This window comes from Squalius cephalus (genome assembly GCF_949319135.1).
Source record: "Squalius cephalus genome assembly, chromosome: 2".
Classification (NCBI taxonomy): domain Eukaryota; kingdom Metazoa; phylum Chordata; class Actinopteri; order Cypriniformes; family Leuciscidae; genus Squalius; species Squalius cephalus.
Window position 1 is genome coordinate 57,740,437 of NC_137123.1, and position 18,231 is coordinate 57,758,667.

The window sequence follows — 18,231 nt, forward strand, 5'->3', positions numbered from 1 at the left end:
TTGTTTATAGCTGACCGCATACCACATCAGAAATGCAGATGGAGATTTGCCTTTTGAAATCTGTGATGTAATGGGCTTAGATCCTAAAAAAATATCTGAGTGTCAACCAAATGACATTGTCAAAACCATATATGGCTATGTGAGGGAGGGTTATAAAGTAAGTATATAAAGATATTAATTTCATTTAAAATTAACATTTAAATGTGTGCAATATCTCTAACATTTTTATATTTTGTCTTTATTTAACAAAACTAGTTCAGCGAGGATAATCCACTCTCTAGCGACGATGGACATTACAATGAATCCCCTTCAGTGTCGGATCAAGCTTTCTGCCTGGTTTACGTCATTGATGCAAATACAATACATCTCTCTGCAGAGAATAAGATATTTATTGAGAAGCTGAGGATCATCCGCCAGACAATCAGTGATAACGGTAAAACGTTGTATGATTTTTATCGTCATTTTTTTTATCACAACACTGTATAAAAGAGTCTACATTCCCTATGAGAAACTATTTAGCATAATGTGCATATATGAATATTTGATCTCCATTTCATCAATATAAAGGTACTCTAAGTTAACCAATAAAAAATTAACATTTGCCATTTGCGGTTTTTTTTTTTTTTTTTACAAAGTGAGATAATCTGAAAACACAGGAATATATAAAATCATTCAGATTAAAATAATTTAGACTTTGTTTCTCACTGTAGGGATTCCTCAAGTGATTGTTATGACCAAAGTGGATGAAGCATGTCCGCTGGTCAAAGAGGATCTAAAGAAGATCTACACTAGCAAGAAGATCAAAGAGAGGGTATTCATTTAAACATCTATGCATGTTACATGTTCTATAGTTCGGTAGTTTTATAAACAATTTTGCATTCTGCTCCTGTCCAGATGGAGATCTGCACAAACGAAGTGGGTGTGCCAATGACCAGTATCTTTCCAGTGAAGAACTACCATGATGAGATTGACACAGATGATGATGTTGATGTTTTGATTCTCAAGGCATTTGATCAGATTGTGCGTTCTGCTAATGCAAGACTGAGAAGGGGTGCTTCAAACGTATGAGAAATTCACAAGACCAGAGAATGTTGTAACATGCATGGACAGAGCATTTTAACTGTAAAAATATACAGGATTTTTAGGGGAAAAAACAGTTTTTTTACACTGTAAGAAATGATTCTGTGGTCATGCAGATTTGAATTAATGTTTTTGGTTAAAATGTATTCAATTTAATTGTGTTTTTGATTTTGAGGCAAATATTTAATTAAATTTCAAATAAAAATGTTTGGAATAAAATCTACCCATTGTAGTTAAATAAAACTTAAGCATTATATTTATCTAATCCCAAATTGAGAGAATATTGAGTGAATTCAAATCAATGCAATCAGGTAAATTTTAAATGAAAAGCACTTCCTGTCAAAGTGCGCCTTTTTTAAAAAAAAATGCAGCAGGCTACCTGGCCACAAGACATTTGAAGAGCTACAGACAGTGAATGTTCGTCTTCTTCCACATTGCTCATCTTGCTAAATTTAACTGGTTGACTAAGGTAAGAAAACTTCTTTTATCACTGGGCTAGTAAGAAGAATGCATGTAACGTTAGTGCTATATTACAATATAAAATGAGTTATCACAGAAAAAGAGACTCAGCAGCAACACAAAGTTGGCTTCTGTTGGAAGGCTATATATTAATGTAGCAGTGTGATTTTGTTGCGCTATAATATGAGCACAGCATTATACATTTTGGAAGAATTCTTATGTATCGAAGTCAAACTTTTATTTTGAAGGATGTGGGTTAGCATTTCCACTATCATGGTTCCTAGGTCCTTTGCGTGTTAATATCATATCCTCAGTATGTTTTTATGAAATTGCGTAAATAAGTACATTGTGTTTAATTTTAAGGTTCCATAAAGAGACATATTTGGGGTTATCGCTGGAAGAGCATCTTATATTTCAGACGGCACTTGATGCACTTCCGTTGGCTTTACTTCCCGTGTGTGGAGCTCGTCTTCCCGAGGCAGGTAACGTAACTTCTCTGTGTTGTTTCACTGTTTTGTTGCAACTTGCAACTGTGAAGGTAACTTAGCTAAATCCACGTGAAGTCAGTCTATTAACAGTGTTACATTTTAGAGCTGCAATTTTATTTATTTTCATGCATAAATCTGTTAATTTTAGTGTGGTAATGTCCGTCCATAGCGGCTAGCACTTAAGTTAGTTAGCTAACGTAACTTTAGCAGGAGGGGAGGACGCTTAACATGGCACAAACTCTCTCATTTTACAGCTAAACCGTATACTAAAAGTTTCTGAAAACATTTTAGTAACAGAATACTGTTTCATATCTGATTTGCAAAAAGTACATTTTGATTCTAATTTTATTTGTTATTTGGTGATTTGATTTCATTGTGTAGTATTAGTACGTTTTGAAATTTTGTTAAAGCCTATTTTCATTTTGGGCCTAAGGTTTTGGCCATTTGACACGTTGTTGGGTGTGGAAGGTTAATGTGATTGCTTTATCTGTAAATTAAATTAATGATGATTTTTTCAGAATTTCTTTCATCTGAATATTTTTTGGTAATGCATCGTGTAGGTCTTAAATTTACATCTTTATGGTCTTAAAATGTCTTTAAAAAGGTCTTAAATTTGACTTATTGTAACCTGCATGAACCCTGTACAAAAACATCAAAATAGAGAAGAAAACAAAACAAAGAATAATTTGACACCAAGGCCTGTGAGAAAATAAAATCTAATAAAATAGATTTATAAGCTATGAAAACAATAATGAATTTTCTAATAATGTGATATGCTTGCAATATATTTCTGACAGTTTTATACTAATACAATAACAATTTCTTGTTGCAGGACACTGAGAACTTGGAGGAACTTGAACAGGTCATAATGGCCATTACTGTGACCCCAAAGCCTTCTACAAGCAACAGCCCAAAGAACATTGGGATCGTCATAGAAGGCATGGAAGTCATCACAGGACTTGGAGATATTGCAAGGGCTTGCTCTGTCCTCCTTGGCTTGACCTACTCGCTGAATGTCGATTATCCCAGACAGCTGAAGTACACCTTTGAGGTGTTCCAAAAACTTTTCTTGAAACTGGATGATTCAAAGCTTTCAAACAAAGTCCAGTCCCTCAAGAGCAAACTTCAGGCTTGAAATGAGACTGTATTGCAGTGCAGACTTTTGTGCTACACAATGTCCATCTTCTACAGAGCTTGAGAATTGCACATTTGACAAAGTACAAATGAACTTTTATGCACTTTTATAATTTATGTTTTGGCACATGCCATTATGAAGTATTTTTCTTAAAAATCTTTATTGCTCTTTTTATTTTTAAATAGTTGAAGTCAGCATTCTGTCCTTTTCAAATGTCTGGTTTGAAATGCAAGATCCAACTTCTGACTTGAAATGAGACTGGTTGCAGTGTACAATGATGTGCTACAGTGTGTTGAAAGAACAAAAGTTAATTGTTAATAAAATTCTTATTTGAGTATTTAAGTTCTGTACTTTCTGGGCCATATTATTCATAAGAAATGAGTATTTAGATTTAATTCATTGCATTTATTAAATTCAAATCAATGTACAGATTAATGTAGATGATAATTACTCAATTATGATATGTAGAATTAAATTAATTTTTATTAGTACTATTTACACATTAGGGAGTTTATCTTTTTCAAATCAACTCAATATTTTTGTTTAGGTTTTAATTAATTTATATAATTAATCTATTCAAATCTACTCATATTAAATGGATAACTATTAAGGGTCTCATTTAATTAATATTTACTCAATTCCAAACCTTGTGAAATTTAATTAATAATATTGCTTGTAATCTGTTGCCTCATTTTTATTGAGTAGATATGGTGTATCTTTTCTTACAGTGTAGTTGAATGAATGTTAAATGATCAAATGTGTATTATCTTAAGAATCAGCACATTATTTAATTTCATATATAGCCTACCATTTACTCATATATGCACAGTACACACACACACACACACACACACACACACAAACAAACATATATAACTATCGTTGTGCCTGTGTAGATGGTGATGGTGTGTAACATTTTACTTCTACAAGACATTCCATTTACAACATGGTATAGGTAATAGCCAACATTTGACAATAGTAAAATTGTGTTTTTGTGTAATTGTGTATTCCATGGTTTTCGAGCAAGATGTAAAATCTCTACCTGCTACTTGAAAATAAAAATTAGTTGTTGGCAACTGCTTATTTTGTATAGTCTTCTTCTTCTGTGTAATTGTGATTGGTAGCAGTGGCGCGCACAGACCTCCTCCGGGGCAGGGGTGGACGGACCAGAAAGGGAAACATTTAAATAATTTTAAATAAATCACCTGTATTTAAAGCAGTACCCGTCTGTCTGTTGTGTTTATATATTTTAATGACTTCCTCACAATTATTTGGAATATCTCGCTCGATGGAGAGCAGCAGTCGGTCAGAGAGCCTCTCTTCATTACCAATGAAAAGATGTTAATACAATTAGAATTCATAACACATCAAACAAAAATAGGGAAATGATGATAATATTACTAAATATTATTTACTTTACCAAACAAAACAAAGAATCAAGTAGGTAATTATGAGGAATTCATGTTTAGTTATGTTGATGTTATACATTTTATGTATGTATTCATTAAAGCGTTAGCTATCATGAAATCAGTAACACTTTACAATAAGGTTTCATTAGTTAAATTTGTTAACATGAATAATTAACTGCATGCAATTAACACTAATAATTAACTGCACTTCTACACCATTTATTAATCTTAGTTAATATTAATTTCAGCATTTACTAAAACATTATTAAAATCAAAAGTTGTATTTGTTAACATTAGTTAATGCACTGACTGTGACATAACATGAACAAACAATTAAAAGTTGTATTATTATTAACTAAGATTAACAAATAGGCCTACAGTAGCCTAACAAATGTTTTGCTCATGATTAGTTAATGTTAGTCAATATGAATAATAAACGAATGAACTTTATTGTAAAGTGTACTATGAAATCAAAGATATTCCTTACAATTTAGGGCTGGACATGGACTTAAAATTTCCTTTCACTAGATGTATTTCCCCAAGCTAATAACACTTGCTATGGCCTTGCCTTGGATAAAAACGAATAACATTGTCAGACTCAGAATGCGGCTGAAATTGAGTTATACTTTTCTAATTGCTATTATTATTGTTAGTGGCAAAGGTGTATAAGTGTATTTATTATAATATTTATTTTAATATGTATTATTATTTACATTTATATTTACATTACATTTATCAGAGAGGGGCACAATATTTTGAGACAAAAGGGGCAGGGGCTTGACCAACCAGCAGAGTGCAGGGGTGAGCTTTAAACACTTGAATGCGCTGGTGGATGTCACAAAGAAGAGCGATTATAAAAGCCGTGGTACAACACTCGTCCTGTCTCTTTTCTCAAACAACTTTTGTGTGATCAAGACGCTGCGGTGCAACATGTGCGGTTTTTCAGAAACCCGCTTTGTGTTTGTAAGCGTGTAAGTATTGGCTTTTCTTTTCTTTTCTTTTCTGAACCCCAATGTTGCGTAAGATTACGATATTAGCTTAAGACTCATCTTTATCTGCAGTTATGATTGGAGTGACACTATCAACGTTTCGAATGACTTTATTGCGTGCAATTTACATTTACACACCTAAATCTCCCTCCAGGTTTTCGTTTGGAGGTTTTAGTGGGTTTACACGGGAACCGCATATGAACCTATCTGTTTCCCGGTTGTAGAGTCTTCAGTCTGAATCATGTTGGGGGAACAGAAACACGTGGCCTTGCATGAGGTTCGCCGTTGGCGTTTGAACGAGAACATCTGCACTTGATGCATCGATTCTAAATCGCGATGAATGCGATCAAGAGATGGCGGTAAGTGAACCTTAGACAATGGATTCTGATATGCAATGTTTTTGCAATTATTGTTGAGCCACTGATGACTTCTATTTCTTTTCTGACACCTCGTATGAACGCTGTATTCAGCAGCTGATTATACAATCTAGTCTGAGGCTCTTGCTTAGCCTAATAAGTGACTTATTTTAGGTTTCCCACGTTTATGCACTAGTGTTTTTTTATGCATTTGTAGTCAAGGTTTAGTGTGAAGGATTCTATTCTGCAAGAAACTGTGTAAATTATATTAAACCCCCAAATCTTTTTGTGATTTGTAGAGTCTCCAGTCTGAATAATTTTGGGAGAACAGAAACATGTGGCCTTGGATGATGTTCGCCATTGGCGTTTGAACGAGTAGAACATCTGTGCTTGATGCATTGATTCTAAAACGCCATGAATGTGATCTAGAGATGGTGGTAAGTGAACCTTAGACAATGGACTCCTGTATACACCGTTTTTGAATAAATTGTTGAGCCGCTGATGACTTCAATTCATTTCTGACACCTCGTATGAACGCTGTATTCAGCAGCTGATTATACAATCTAGTCTGAGGCTCTTGCATGTGACTAATTTTAGGGTTCCCACATTCATGCTCTAGTTTTTTTTTTAATCTTTTTTTTTTTTTATGCCTTTTGTAGTGAATGTTTGGTGGGCAAGATGCTATTCTGCGAGTAACTTGCTTTTAAAGACCTTTCAAAGTCAGTTTGAGATCCCTTGTTAAAATAATTTAAAGTGATTTTACCATTATGGTTCTATAACTTGAAAAGATTGGGACCTAATATTTTTGGCAATAAGCCACAATCCTATAAGTTAAATCTATATCTGGTAAGCGCATGGCTACAAAAGTCATAAATCTATTGGTCAAAGTGTGGGAACTCTTACTTTTGTAAGTTGTGTTGGTTTGCCAACATGGCTTTTCCGCTACTGAGATTGCTTTGTTTTTCCCATCAGCTTTCACTGATGGTTAGAATGTTGAAGCTCCTGACTGCAAGAACGTGGTGTTGTGAGGTGAGACTTTTTTTTTTTTTTTTTTTTTTTTTTCTTGGTGAAATAGTTTGACTGATCTATGGTTAATGGGTCTGATTGTAAACTCTCCCTGAGCAGTTTAACTCCATACTACTACACATCTCTCTGGACTGGTTGAGGCTGCAAGACATGGCCAGCTCAGTGTACGCTTGGATATGATGCAGCTTTATATCCTACTTTTTGTTATTTGCAGGTGTGAAGACCAAGAAATCATCTGGCAGCATACAGTTTGGAATCCGATCTCCTGTTTATGCGTGGATGTCACTGTGGAAATTAATGCATTTTTGAAACCCTAAATGTACAATTATGCATTTCAAATTACATGTTTGGATGCGTTTAAATAAAAGTGTGTAAACAACCTCGACTTTTTTTCTTTCCCTTTTTAACCCCTTTGTATCAGTTTAGTTTCTATAATAAAAAAAAAAAGCAGTTTCTATAAGCTCAAGTTTAGGACACATAATAAAAAGGATCAATTGAGGTCTGATGCCGTCATGAAGCCTTTTAAAACAGAAATGTTTGAACCTAATATGGCATACGTCCAATATCTTGAGTGATCTGATGGACAATACATCGAATAAACCACCATCCTATAGTGATCCACTCTCTGACTGCAGGAAGACCGGGTTCCTGAGACCGTTACATGCTCTCTACTCTACTTCCGGATTATTGCTCATAATGATCGCCTCGTGTAGTTCAACACCCGAATGATGTTTCGGAGAGAGGTCGTTAATACATTCGTGTCGCTGAGTGACGAGCTCTGAACTGAATCTACGACGTTTTTATCTAGACTCGCGCAACTGTTGGATTTCACACGTTTAAATGAAACTTATAAGGTGAGTAATGTTAAATGTGGTGACGCTGGAGATGAAGGAAAATAAAGAAATATGATTAAATTAGCGACTGTTCTGAATAGAGAGAGGAGGGTATTGTCAATGCTGTCGTTTTTCTGTCTAACTGTCTTTTGTGATGTGACACCCACGCACCACAAAGAAAAGCTAAACGTTACTCGTTTACGTGGGTAATATAAATGTTTATCTTTAAACCTGTGCATGTCGATTCTTGAAAGTTACGTTGTAACGTTACTGTTAATGACGGTATTTCCTAAACGAGGGTTCGATTCTCCCTGGACAGATTTGCGTGCTGCCTGACTGATGTTTATGGGAGTGGTAGAAAAAGACGGTGTTTTAATACTATATTTGCGTAGAACTGTGATCATTTTTCAGATTTGACTGTAAACGTAAACCGGGAGCATGTAAGATTGAGCTCTCGGGGATTCATTGCCGTGTACGAACAGTTGACATCTGGATCTGTTCGGTTTATTGTCCGTGCTTCGTGAGGATGTGCTGATAGCAAGTGCTAATGGGAAGAGAGAACACATTTTGAGTGATGCTGGACTGGCTCTTACCGTATGGTTTCAAGTAGTTAGGCTCTATTAATATTGTTTATGGCTTCATGACGTAACTTTCATTTCCCTCCAAAATCTATGAAATGATTAAATAATACCAGGAACATTTAAATGTCTTAATTTCTTAAATTAATGTTATTTTATTTTATGGGGCTTACAGTATCACTCTCCAGAAATTATAAACAAGAAAACAATTAAAAGGCTGAAATTCTTGAAAAAAAGTAGTCCAAATAGTATTTTCTTTTTAGAAATATTATTAATATATCAGAAACTTTTGTCTAAAATTTCACTGTGGCATAAACGGCAGAGGACCATGACTGTGTCAATGGCATTTTTAAAATATAGTATATATTTGGATCCTTTTATGAAAATTACATGTTTTGTTACAATAGTTTCTTCAGTGTTTTAAACAAAATAATGAGCCAACATCACTGTAAGAGATTATCAACAGGATTTCTTTTTTTGTGGGGTACGTGCATGAGTTTTAGTAAGTGTTGACCATTGTAATGAATACTAGAACAAATTTAGGCCATGCTATTTGGGTTACTAACAATAGAAATTAGGACAGATGTGGGTTATATGCCTTGAACTAGATGTGGTCATTAAGAAACAACCATAGCTACAACCACGACCATAACTTAGCAAGTCAAATCAGTTTTGTTTGACCTGATTTCATATTGCTTATTTAAGTCTTTATTAATCGTCATGAGGCTGCTGTGTGGTCAAACAAACCTGTTCTTATTGCTTTTTGTTCTAACAAATATCTGCTCCATCATTCTCTTTTTTGAATTTAACTCCTCTGAACATAAACATTTAGGAAAATTATGTAATACTCATATCATCCTTCCAAGTAATGTGCTGTAATTTATGCCAAATTACTACTGAATTGGCACATAATGTCTTTCTCTGCATCACATTTCTAAGTTTCTCTATTTGGCAGCAAAACTATAACGTAAACTAGTGGTCTTGAATTCAAAGTGTCACTGTGGTACAAAAGAAGAAGAAAAGAAACCACACACAGCCTCATTCCTTTTCCGTCACAGTCTCATGTTTCCATGCCAACAGTGACATCAGCACTGTGCAGGGATGTGTGTAAGGATGAAAGACTCCTCTGCTGTGGTTCTCCATGGTTACCATCCACTGCCAGCCAACTGCAAAAGTTATTATCAGTCACATGATAATTTGACCTATATGGTGATTAACTCATCAGAAATTATAATAAAACAATGCAATAATGCATTTGATCAAAAAATGGTAACACTTTTGTTTAGGGTCATTAGCATGAGGCTATGATATTACTAGAATATTGGCTGTTTATTAGTACTTCTAAAGCATATATTAATGCCTTATTCTGCATAACCATATTCTACATCCATTAATCATACCCAATAACTATTAATAAGCAGTAATTAGGAGTTCATTGAGGCAAATTTGTATTGAAATTTCATTGAAAAGGGCACATTTATTTTTTCATTCTGTACAACAAGTCTGTATAGGAGTAAGTGAAATGTGTGGTGACATTTATGGTATATTTTACTGACTATAACAGTAACAGTATGCTGAGTTACGGAATTGTTTATTAATTTAAAAAACATTTTGTAGAAACCACCAGTTTAAAAGAATTAACTTTATTAAACAACATTCAAACTCAAATGTCAAGAGCATAATTACCGTAGCTTTAGGTAAGCAGGTAGGTAATAGTATGTTATGCATTTGTTTTTCAGTTTATAAGTAATTAGCTTTACCTGATCCTGCATTTTCTAACTCTTTCTTTTTGCTTTTAGATTTATGAACAATCGTGTACCATCTAATAAGAGATATCAGCCAACAGAATATGAACACGCTGCTAACTGTGCCACACATGCGGTGAGTTGTGTGTTTAGAATAAGAATAAGATAGAATAGTTTGGGATTAAGGAATGCCTGTAGTAGTGCAGTAATCGATTTCTGAGAAACACTGTTGGAAGTGGAACGGACCGAGCACCAAAACACACTTGCAGCTAATCAGGAGTAAGGGGCGGACACTCATGATGGGGGAGGTGCCTGTGTTGCAGTGTGTTTGTGAATTTAGGGGTGGAGAATAAAGGGGTGTGAATCTTTTGGGTACACTCTCAGAAAAAAAGGTACAAAAGCTGTCACTGTGGCGGTACCTTTTCAAAAGGTACACCTTTGTACCTAAAGAGTGCATTTAAGTCCCTCAAAGGTACATATTGGTACCAAACATGTACATATTGGTACCTAAATATTAGAACCCTTTTGAAGGGTACTGTCCCAGTTACAGCTTTTGTACCTTTTTTTCTGAGAGTGTAGGGGCGTGCTTGTTTTGGTGATTTCAAATATCAACAGCGTTTTTTCAGAAATCACTTACTGCACCTTTAAATTATGTTTTATTTACAAAGTTCAGATGGAGCACATTCAGATAATCAACCTAATTAGCACAAGAGGAGGCATATATATATAGCCGACCTACCTCTATCCCATGACAGTTTTCCAGCATCCCTTCACCACCTCAACTCCTCAATCTTAAATATTTCCTATCCCAGCCAGGAATGGGGGATGTGAGGGAGGGTGAAGTCGTGAAGTGCTCATGGAAGAGATGAGTTTTCAGCTGTTTTTTGACAATTCTTGTCAATTCTTGTCAGGGATTTGGCTGTCAAGTGAAGTCAAGTCACTTTTATTTATATAGCCCTTTATACAATATAGATTGTTCATAGCAGCTTTAAAGTGATAACAGGAAAATAATGCATTTTGGTTGTTGTTCTGCTGAAGTCAGTTCAGTGTTGATTCAGTTCCGTTGTAAAGATCATCAATTAATAAATTAGTTAATTTAATCTATAAAGCAGTTCTGCAAAAAATTATGTTATCGTCCAGCTCAGTTCAGTTCTCATCCAACAGCGTCAGTACAGTCAGATCAAAAATATTGTTGAATATTAAGTGTCCCCAGCTAAACAAGCCATAGGGGACAGTGGCAAGGAACCCAAACTCCATTAGGTGACAGAATGGAGAAAAAAACTTGGGAGAAACCAGGCTCAGTCGGGGGGCCAGTTCTCCTCTGGCCAATTAACGAACACGGTGTGATTATGATTCAGGCTGCATCACAAGTCAGAATTCAGATCGGGGTCGGTAGCATTCAAATATTCATCCCGTTCCTTTTGCTTGAAGATCGGATTCATCACGCCAATATGGAGCCAAAGCTGGCCATAGGGTCTGTGCGGAGGACCTGTCTGGTTCTTGTGGTCTTTGCCGAGGATCTGTGCCGATGGCTGTCATGTCGATGAGGCCTTCACAGGGGATTGTCTAGTAGACACGGTCTCTGCTGACATTCAGGGCTGCGTTTTGGTCGTGTCTAGGTGCAGGTCCACCATCTGATCTGGATATGGACCGGATCCAGCTGACTACGGTAACTTTGGGATAAGGATGAGACAAACAGACTAATATTTGGGTAAATGCCATTCTTACGATGTAACAAGTACATCGGGTGTTATAGAAAATGTTCCTGTTTTGGGTTTACCTAATTTATGCAGCTTAAAAATCTTTTAACTAATTTGAATAGAAATAGAATAGAAATTGATAATGTGTTATGCCAGGTTTACAGAGATGGGTCTTTAGTCTAGATTTAAACTGACAGAGTGTGTCTGCTTCCCGAACAATGTTAGGAAGACTATTCCAGAGTTTGGTTGCTAAATAAGAAAAAGATCTAACTCCTGCCATTGATTTTGATATTGAAGGTATTATCAGCTGGCCATAATTTTGAGATCGCAATAGACATGAAGGACTCTAATGCGTTAAGAGCTCACTAAAGTACTGAGGAGCTAAACCATTTAGTGCTTTGTAAGTAATTAGCAAGATTTTAAAATGTATGCAGTGTTTAATAGGGAGCCAGCCAATGCATTGTTGACAGAACCGGGCTAATATGGTCATACTTCTTGGTTCTAGTAAGAACTCTAGTCCATTTTGGACCAGAGTTTGTTTATTAAGTGTGCAGGGCAACCACCCAGTAGACCATTACAATAATCTAGCCTTGAGGCCATGAACACAGAACTAAATTTACTGCTTTGTCATTGAGAACATATGTCGTAATTTATATATATTTTTAAGATGGAAAAATGTTTTACAGATGCTAGAAATGTGGCTTTTAAATGAATAGCAAGGAACAGTGAACAAAAACTTTCTTGAGATTGATTTTGTTCACTGTGCTGAGTGTGCTTCTCTGTAATGGTACCATGCAATGTTCACTTACAGACCGGAAGCTCCTTGAGGGCACGTCACTCGTAAGAGAGAGTGGAGGTTGGAGGGTGCGGAGCCTGTGACCGTCCTGTAGGAAAGCACCAATGTTGTGAACTTGATGCGAGCCACAACCGGAAGCCAGTGCAGAGAGATAAACAATGGTGTGACGTGGACTTGTTAAAAACCAGTTGAGCAGCTGCATTCTGGATCATTTGTAGGGGTTTGATTGCACATGTTGGAATTCCAGCCAGAAGAGCATTGCAGTAGTCCAGCCTAGAAATGACAGGCCCTGGGTGAGAAGTTGTGTTGCATGCTCAGTTAGGAAAAGCCTGATCTTCCTGGTGTTGCTCTGTGCAAACTTACATGATAATGCTGTAGTAGCAATGTGGTCTTTGAAGGTCAGCTGGTCATCAAAGATTACCCCAAGATTCCTGGCCTAACTTGATGTGATTATTGTTGTTGAACTTAGCTGGATAATAAAGTTGTGCTGTACTGACAGGGTGGCTGGGAAGACAAGAAGCTCTGTCTTCGCTAAGTTGAGTTGTAGGTAATGTTCTTTCATCAATTCGCCAGGGAGTCTGAGATCCATGCAGCTGCCATGGGACGGTTTGGTTGAAATGAAAAGAATATCTGTGTGTCATCAGCAATGATAGGAGAAACCATGTGCATGTATAATGAGTCCCAGTGATGGAGAAGAGGAGAGGTCCAAGAGGTCCATACTTGCTCATGAGTATATACATATATACAATAAATAAATGCCATACATTTGTTTTGAAATTATTTCCTATAGTCTACAGTCTGCACATATTGTTCTATTTAAATAATCAGTGATTATATTTTATTCTCAGCTCTGGATTATTCCCAGTATTGTGGGTGGGATCTTGTTGTACCTCTTATCTGATGACCACTGGGAGGAGATTTCAGCATGGCTTTATGGGGCGGGACTATCAAGTCTTTTCATCATATCCACAGTTTTCCATACTGTCTCCTGGAAAAAGAGTCATCTCCGGTAAGACTTTCAAATGAGCTAAATCAGCTTTTTGATCAGTACATTGTTCAGTTTGTGTACTGGGAATTCAGACACTTGAACATGAATGTTAATCTAGCGAGTTGCAAGTGATTTTGTTTTCATTTTGTGAACTAAAGCTAGAGTAGCTGGAAGAATCTTTTAGGCCTAACTGATAATCTATCTTAATATTTATTTACACTTGTGCTTGAGAAGTGATATTTTACTTTACTTTTTAGATCGGTTGAACACTGTTTCCACATGTGCGACAGGATGGTGATCTATTTCTTCATTGCCGCATCCTACACACCATGGTGAGCTCATGTACAGAGTGAATGTTGTTTATGCATCAATTTAAGAAATTAGTTTTAAGTCTGCATTAGGGATTAATGGCTTTGTGTTTGGCTTTCATAAATTGACACAGTTAGAAGTGCAGGTTGGTAGTTATCACACTATCAGTTTTTGGGATTGTCAACCGCTTTTACTTACAGGCATGAGTACCGTTTGTTACAAGCTCATATCTCTGTCGCTGTAAGTTACCGAAACCACACATGAAAACCTGCAACATACAGTAGATACCCGTTTGTGCAGTGCAGAGCGGCTCTCTTGGACTGTGACTTGACTGAGTAGTTCTCCAGTCCGGTTGTATTCACACAGCACGGGTTGTAGAATGCGGTTGTCACTCCTGTAAATCACTGTGTGTGAACGTAACTGTATTAAGGACTCAAATACAGGACTGAGGACCTGGTATTAAGTGGTATTAACCACTTGTTTACACCTGGTATTAAGGTGTGTTTTGGTCAATCGGATCACAAGTAGACGAGGGAGACACATTCCTGTTTACACCTGGTATTTGAATACATCTCTTTTGCCCACTTTCAACCACTTCTGTCCTGATATCTTTGAGGGGAGGGTCTATAGGCGGGTAAATGTATGGACCTTTTCAGATCTTTCGATGTTATGAACGAAATTAGCTCACACAATTTACATATGAACATGAGCATGGAAAACAGAAAAACATACGTAGAGCAGTAGGTAGCTTTCGTTTCTGCTCTGACAGCCGCAAGACCATGCGCAAGACCACCTTTTGCGGCTGTTCGAACACATTCGACCACTTGAGCGTCTACACATTATGAAAGCAATCTGGTCAAATGAGTTTTCAACTACCTCTGGAAGTGGTCGAAAGTGGACAAGCTCAAAAATTTTTAGACCCCATTTACACCTGTATTTAGCGTTGTCCACTTATGTTCCAATCGACCAAAACGCATCTTAATATCAGGTGTAAACAGGGCCTGACATCTGTATTCTGTTGCTGTGCGAATGTGGCCATGAAGACCAAGGGTTCAAATGTGCCAATCCTTTTAAGTTTGTTTCCACTAAGATGTGTGAATCCGTTTTTAGCAGAAATACTGATGGTGCCATAGATTCTGTTAACACAGAAAAATGTTCTTTATTTTGGAGCACCATTAGTTCTATAAAAGGATGTGTTGCTTAAAGTCACAAAAAATCTATTCTTATCTTTTTATGGAATATTCCAGTATTTATTATAAATTATATGATTTATCTTCTCTGATGACATGTTTTCTGGTGCGAATTTACTGGACCTACATTTTCTTGTTCAAGAAGCTGTTTCACTCTGATATACACTGATGAGCCAAAACATTATGACCAGATGAAGAGAATATTGTTGCTCATCTTCTAATAAGACTACATACTAAGGTCTGGGTTGATTAGATAGTAAGCAAACAATCAGTTCCTGTAATTAACGTGTTGGAGGCAGGAGAAATGAGCAGGAATAAAGATCTGGGGCCGTATTCAAAATTAAGCATTTTATCTTACCACTAGGAGTACTCCTAAATCGCACTAAAATATTTTAGCTAGGAGTTTTCTCTTAAAAGTTATTCACAACGCCTTTCAGACCTACTCTTAGTAAAGAAAAATGACAACTCCTAAACTAAGAGTGAGTCTTCGTTGCTATGGATGACGTCATTACTCATGCACGAGCTTGACTGAAGTGACCACCTTGATTGGCTGATGATTGTAACGCGGGAATGATTCCTAACACCTCCCCTACGATGATGAGTGACAGGTGACAGGTCTGAGAATGCGTGCGCTACACAAGTAGTGCGAAGGACGGAAGATGATGAATAACTGAATAAATAGCCTAAATGAATAAAGAGTAAGGCTAAACAAATAGCCTATAGCCTAATGAAACATATGGATTGATGCAATATCTTTGCAACATTATTGAATTAATCTGTCACTATATTGCCTCTGCCTACGTTTGCAAAGAGAAGAACATTTTAATTTGATTCACAATGAAACGTTACAATTAGTTTACATGCAATGAGTAGCCTAGTTTTGGTTGTTGTTGGTGGCGTTATTGCATCCCTAGTTATGCCTACAATGCAAAATTGTTCCCTCACGATTGGAAGCTCCTGTAGCCGCCGCATACGCATTTCAAAACATCGCAACATGAAATGCCACAAAAAGCGGTTTGTGAATAGGTCTTAGTGAGTTAGGAGTCCTCTCGAATTCTTTTAAGCTGTCCCAGACTTAGGTGCTACTTTTAGGGCTAAAATGCTTCGTGAATTACTCTTAGTCAAAAAAATTAGGAGTCCTAAAGTTACGAGTGACACGCCCATTATTTTTAGGAGTTGCTCCTAAATTCGCCAGTTAGGAGCTACTTTTAGCCTTAAAATTCTTTGTGAATACGGCCCCAGAGCGTCTTTGACAAGGTCGAAATTGTAATGGCAAGGTGACTGGGTCAGAGTATCTCTGAAATGGCAAGGCTTGTGGGTTGCTCCCGGTCAGCAGTGGTGAGAATTTACCAACAGTGTTACGAGGAGGAACAAACCAAAAACCGGCGACAGGGTGTTGGGCGTCCAAGGCTTATTAATGCACAAGGGTAAAGAAGGTCACAACTTCCATTTCATGCCAACTTTAAACTTGCAATATTTTGTTATTTAATTTCAAGTCAAATAAGTATTCGGAGAAATAGTGATCATTTTCTGAAGTATGTTAAACTGATACAACTGAAAACAATTCTCAGTCCAATTCACATTTTATTCAACAGACATGTTTAGTTGTAGTAATTAAAATAATGTACTTGTTTTGATCAGTTACAAAGAAGTCAGATGTTGAATTAGTCTTTTCAGTGCTTTGAGTATAGTTGTTTTCCTATTTGTGACCCAGCTGCATAGCCTTGAGTTATGAATCTCAATTGTACTTTTACATTTATTTTATCCAAATGGATTTACAGTGCATTCTGAATTAACAATTAGTGCTTATATTCCCTGGGAATCAAACTGTGAGACTTTCACAGATAGCTGGTGTCCGAAGCACCATTAATTAAGGATGTAATGGCTTTATGGCAGGCTGACGCTGCGGGAGCTTGGTCCATGGGCTGCCCACATGCGTTGGGTTGTCTGGGTGATGGCCACTGTAGGAACTGCCTATGTATTCTTTTTCCATGAAAGGTGAGCACGTGTTTGACAAATGACAAGTGTTTATTTCTACTTACATTTTCACTTTGGTGCGTTTTCTGTGCTACATGTGTTTCTTTTGTCCTTTGTGTTTCAGGTTTAAAGTTGTAGAGCTGATTTGTTACATAGCAATGGGTGTTTTTCCCGCCCTTGTCATCCTCTCTATGGTAAGAAAATGAATGCTTTCAGTTGAAAATGTCATGCCAGACTAATTAGAATTAAATGAAATGTCTGTCTGTTTTCCTTATAGGCAGACAGGTCAGGTCTGTGTGAGCTGCTGGTTGGTGGCGGGTGTTATGTGTTGGGCATTGTGTTCTTTAAAAGTGATGGAATAGTGCCCTTTGCTCACGCTATATGGCATCTCTTTGTTGCAATGGGAGCAAGCATCCATTACTATGCCATCTGGAAGTACCTGTACACACCTCTAAATCAACCAACCAGTACGGCCCGGTGACACACCTATGCATACACCTAACCACAAATCATATAATTAATATATATTTGCCACTAAAGTGCTAAAATTCTACTAAAACATAAACAATATTGTTTGTTTTTTTCTCTTGTGTTTTTGCTAGCGAACAGTTTGACTGATGTAACTCTTGTCACTTATTAATAGGTCTTTAACTAGCACAGAAATTACAACTAGCCTTTGTGAGACTACAGACAGCAGGGGTCATTTTGGACCTGAAGCCGTGTGCAATCCTGAGACTGATAAAGGATCCAGAACATGAACATTTCTGGAAAAATCTATGGACGTATTACATGATGGTTTACAATTTTTTAAAAGGTATATACTGAGCAAATGTAAAATCACTGCCAGATATTTGTAAAAACACTCATCCTGGATAGTAATTACTTGACTACAGTTTAAAGGTATTTCTGTAGTGTTTTTTTAAATTGATGTAAGATTATTCTGCCAATTCTGCCACTGCCAGTGGGGAGATATTCTTATTTCTGTCAGAAATATGAGTACATTTTGTATTACTGTACACAGTATCGATTCTCCATGCTTCTAGTCTAGTGCAAGTCTGTTGCATTTTTGGATGTGTAATGTCTTTGGAAAATGCCACAAGTGCTTGATGACAATGTCCAGGGAAAGATTTGCTTAAAGATTTCATGGCTTAAAGGATAAGTTTAGGGTTTTTC

At 36.6% G+C, this 18,231-nt stretch overlaps 2 protein-coding genes and 2 long non-coding RNA genes across 5 annotated transcripts in view; all 4 read left to right on the forward strand.

The window, feature by feature from the left end:
* Positions 1 to 1,292, forward strand: part of LOC307150328 (interferon-induced protein 44-like) — a 37,053-nt gene extending 35,761 nt beyond the window's left edge. The window contains exons 4-7 of the mRNA XM_079857451.1: positions 11 to 157; positions 256 to 433; positions 711 to 811; positions 895 to 1,292. Coding sequence (XP_079713577.1) covers positions 11 to 157; positions 256 to 433; positions 711 to 811; positions 895 to 1,068 — 600 coding nt within the window. The 3' untranslated portion in view covers positions 1,069 to 1,292. The remainder of the gene's footprint in view (positions 1 to 10; positions 158 to 255; positions 434 to 710; positions 812 to 894) is intronic.
* A 182-nt stretch (positions 1,293 to 1,474) lies between these two features.
* LOC307150332 lies at positions 1,475 to 3,129 on the forward strand. Its single transcript, XR_013819684.1, has 3 exons — positions 1,475 to 1,549; positions 1,903 to 2,021; positions 2,860 to 3,129. It is a non-coding gene; the product is annotated as an uncharacterized lncRNA (long non-coding RNA).
* A 2,286-nt stretch (positions 3,130 to 5,415) lies between these two features.
* Positions 5,416 to 7,375, forward strand: LOC307149844. The gene is made up of 5 exons (XR_013819626.1): positions 5,416 to 5,542; positions 5,715 to 5,919; positions 6,216 to 6,353; positions 6,889 to 6,945; positions 7,157 to 7,375. It is a non-coding gene; the product is annotated as an uncharacterized lncRNA (long non-coding RNA).
* Positions 7,376 to 7,572: 197 nt separating this feature from the next.
* LOC307154355 (monocyte to macrophage differentiation factor 2) lies at positions 7,573 to 18,231 on the forward strand. 2 transcript variants are annotated; one of them, XM_079864241.1, is made up of 7 exons: positions 7,573 to 7,796; positions 10,153 to 10,234; positions 13,443 to 13,603; positions 13,840 to 13,914; positions 16,978 to 17,079; positions 17,183 to 17,252; positions 17,336 to 18,231. In XM_079864241.1, exons 1-7 carry the CDS (start codon positions 7,783 to 7,785, stop codon positions 17,537 to 17,539), a joined length of 708 nt encoding a protein of 235 aa, XP_079720367.1. In that variant the 5' UTR covers positions 7,573 to 7,782; the 3' UTR covers positions 17,540 to 18,231. The 2 variants fall into 2 exon arrangements, with proteins under 2 accessions (XP_079720367.1, XP_079720368.1); XM_079864242.1 differs by lacking the exon at positions 7,573 to 7,796 and adding an exon at positions 9,515 to 9,562.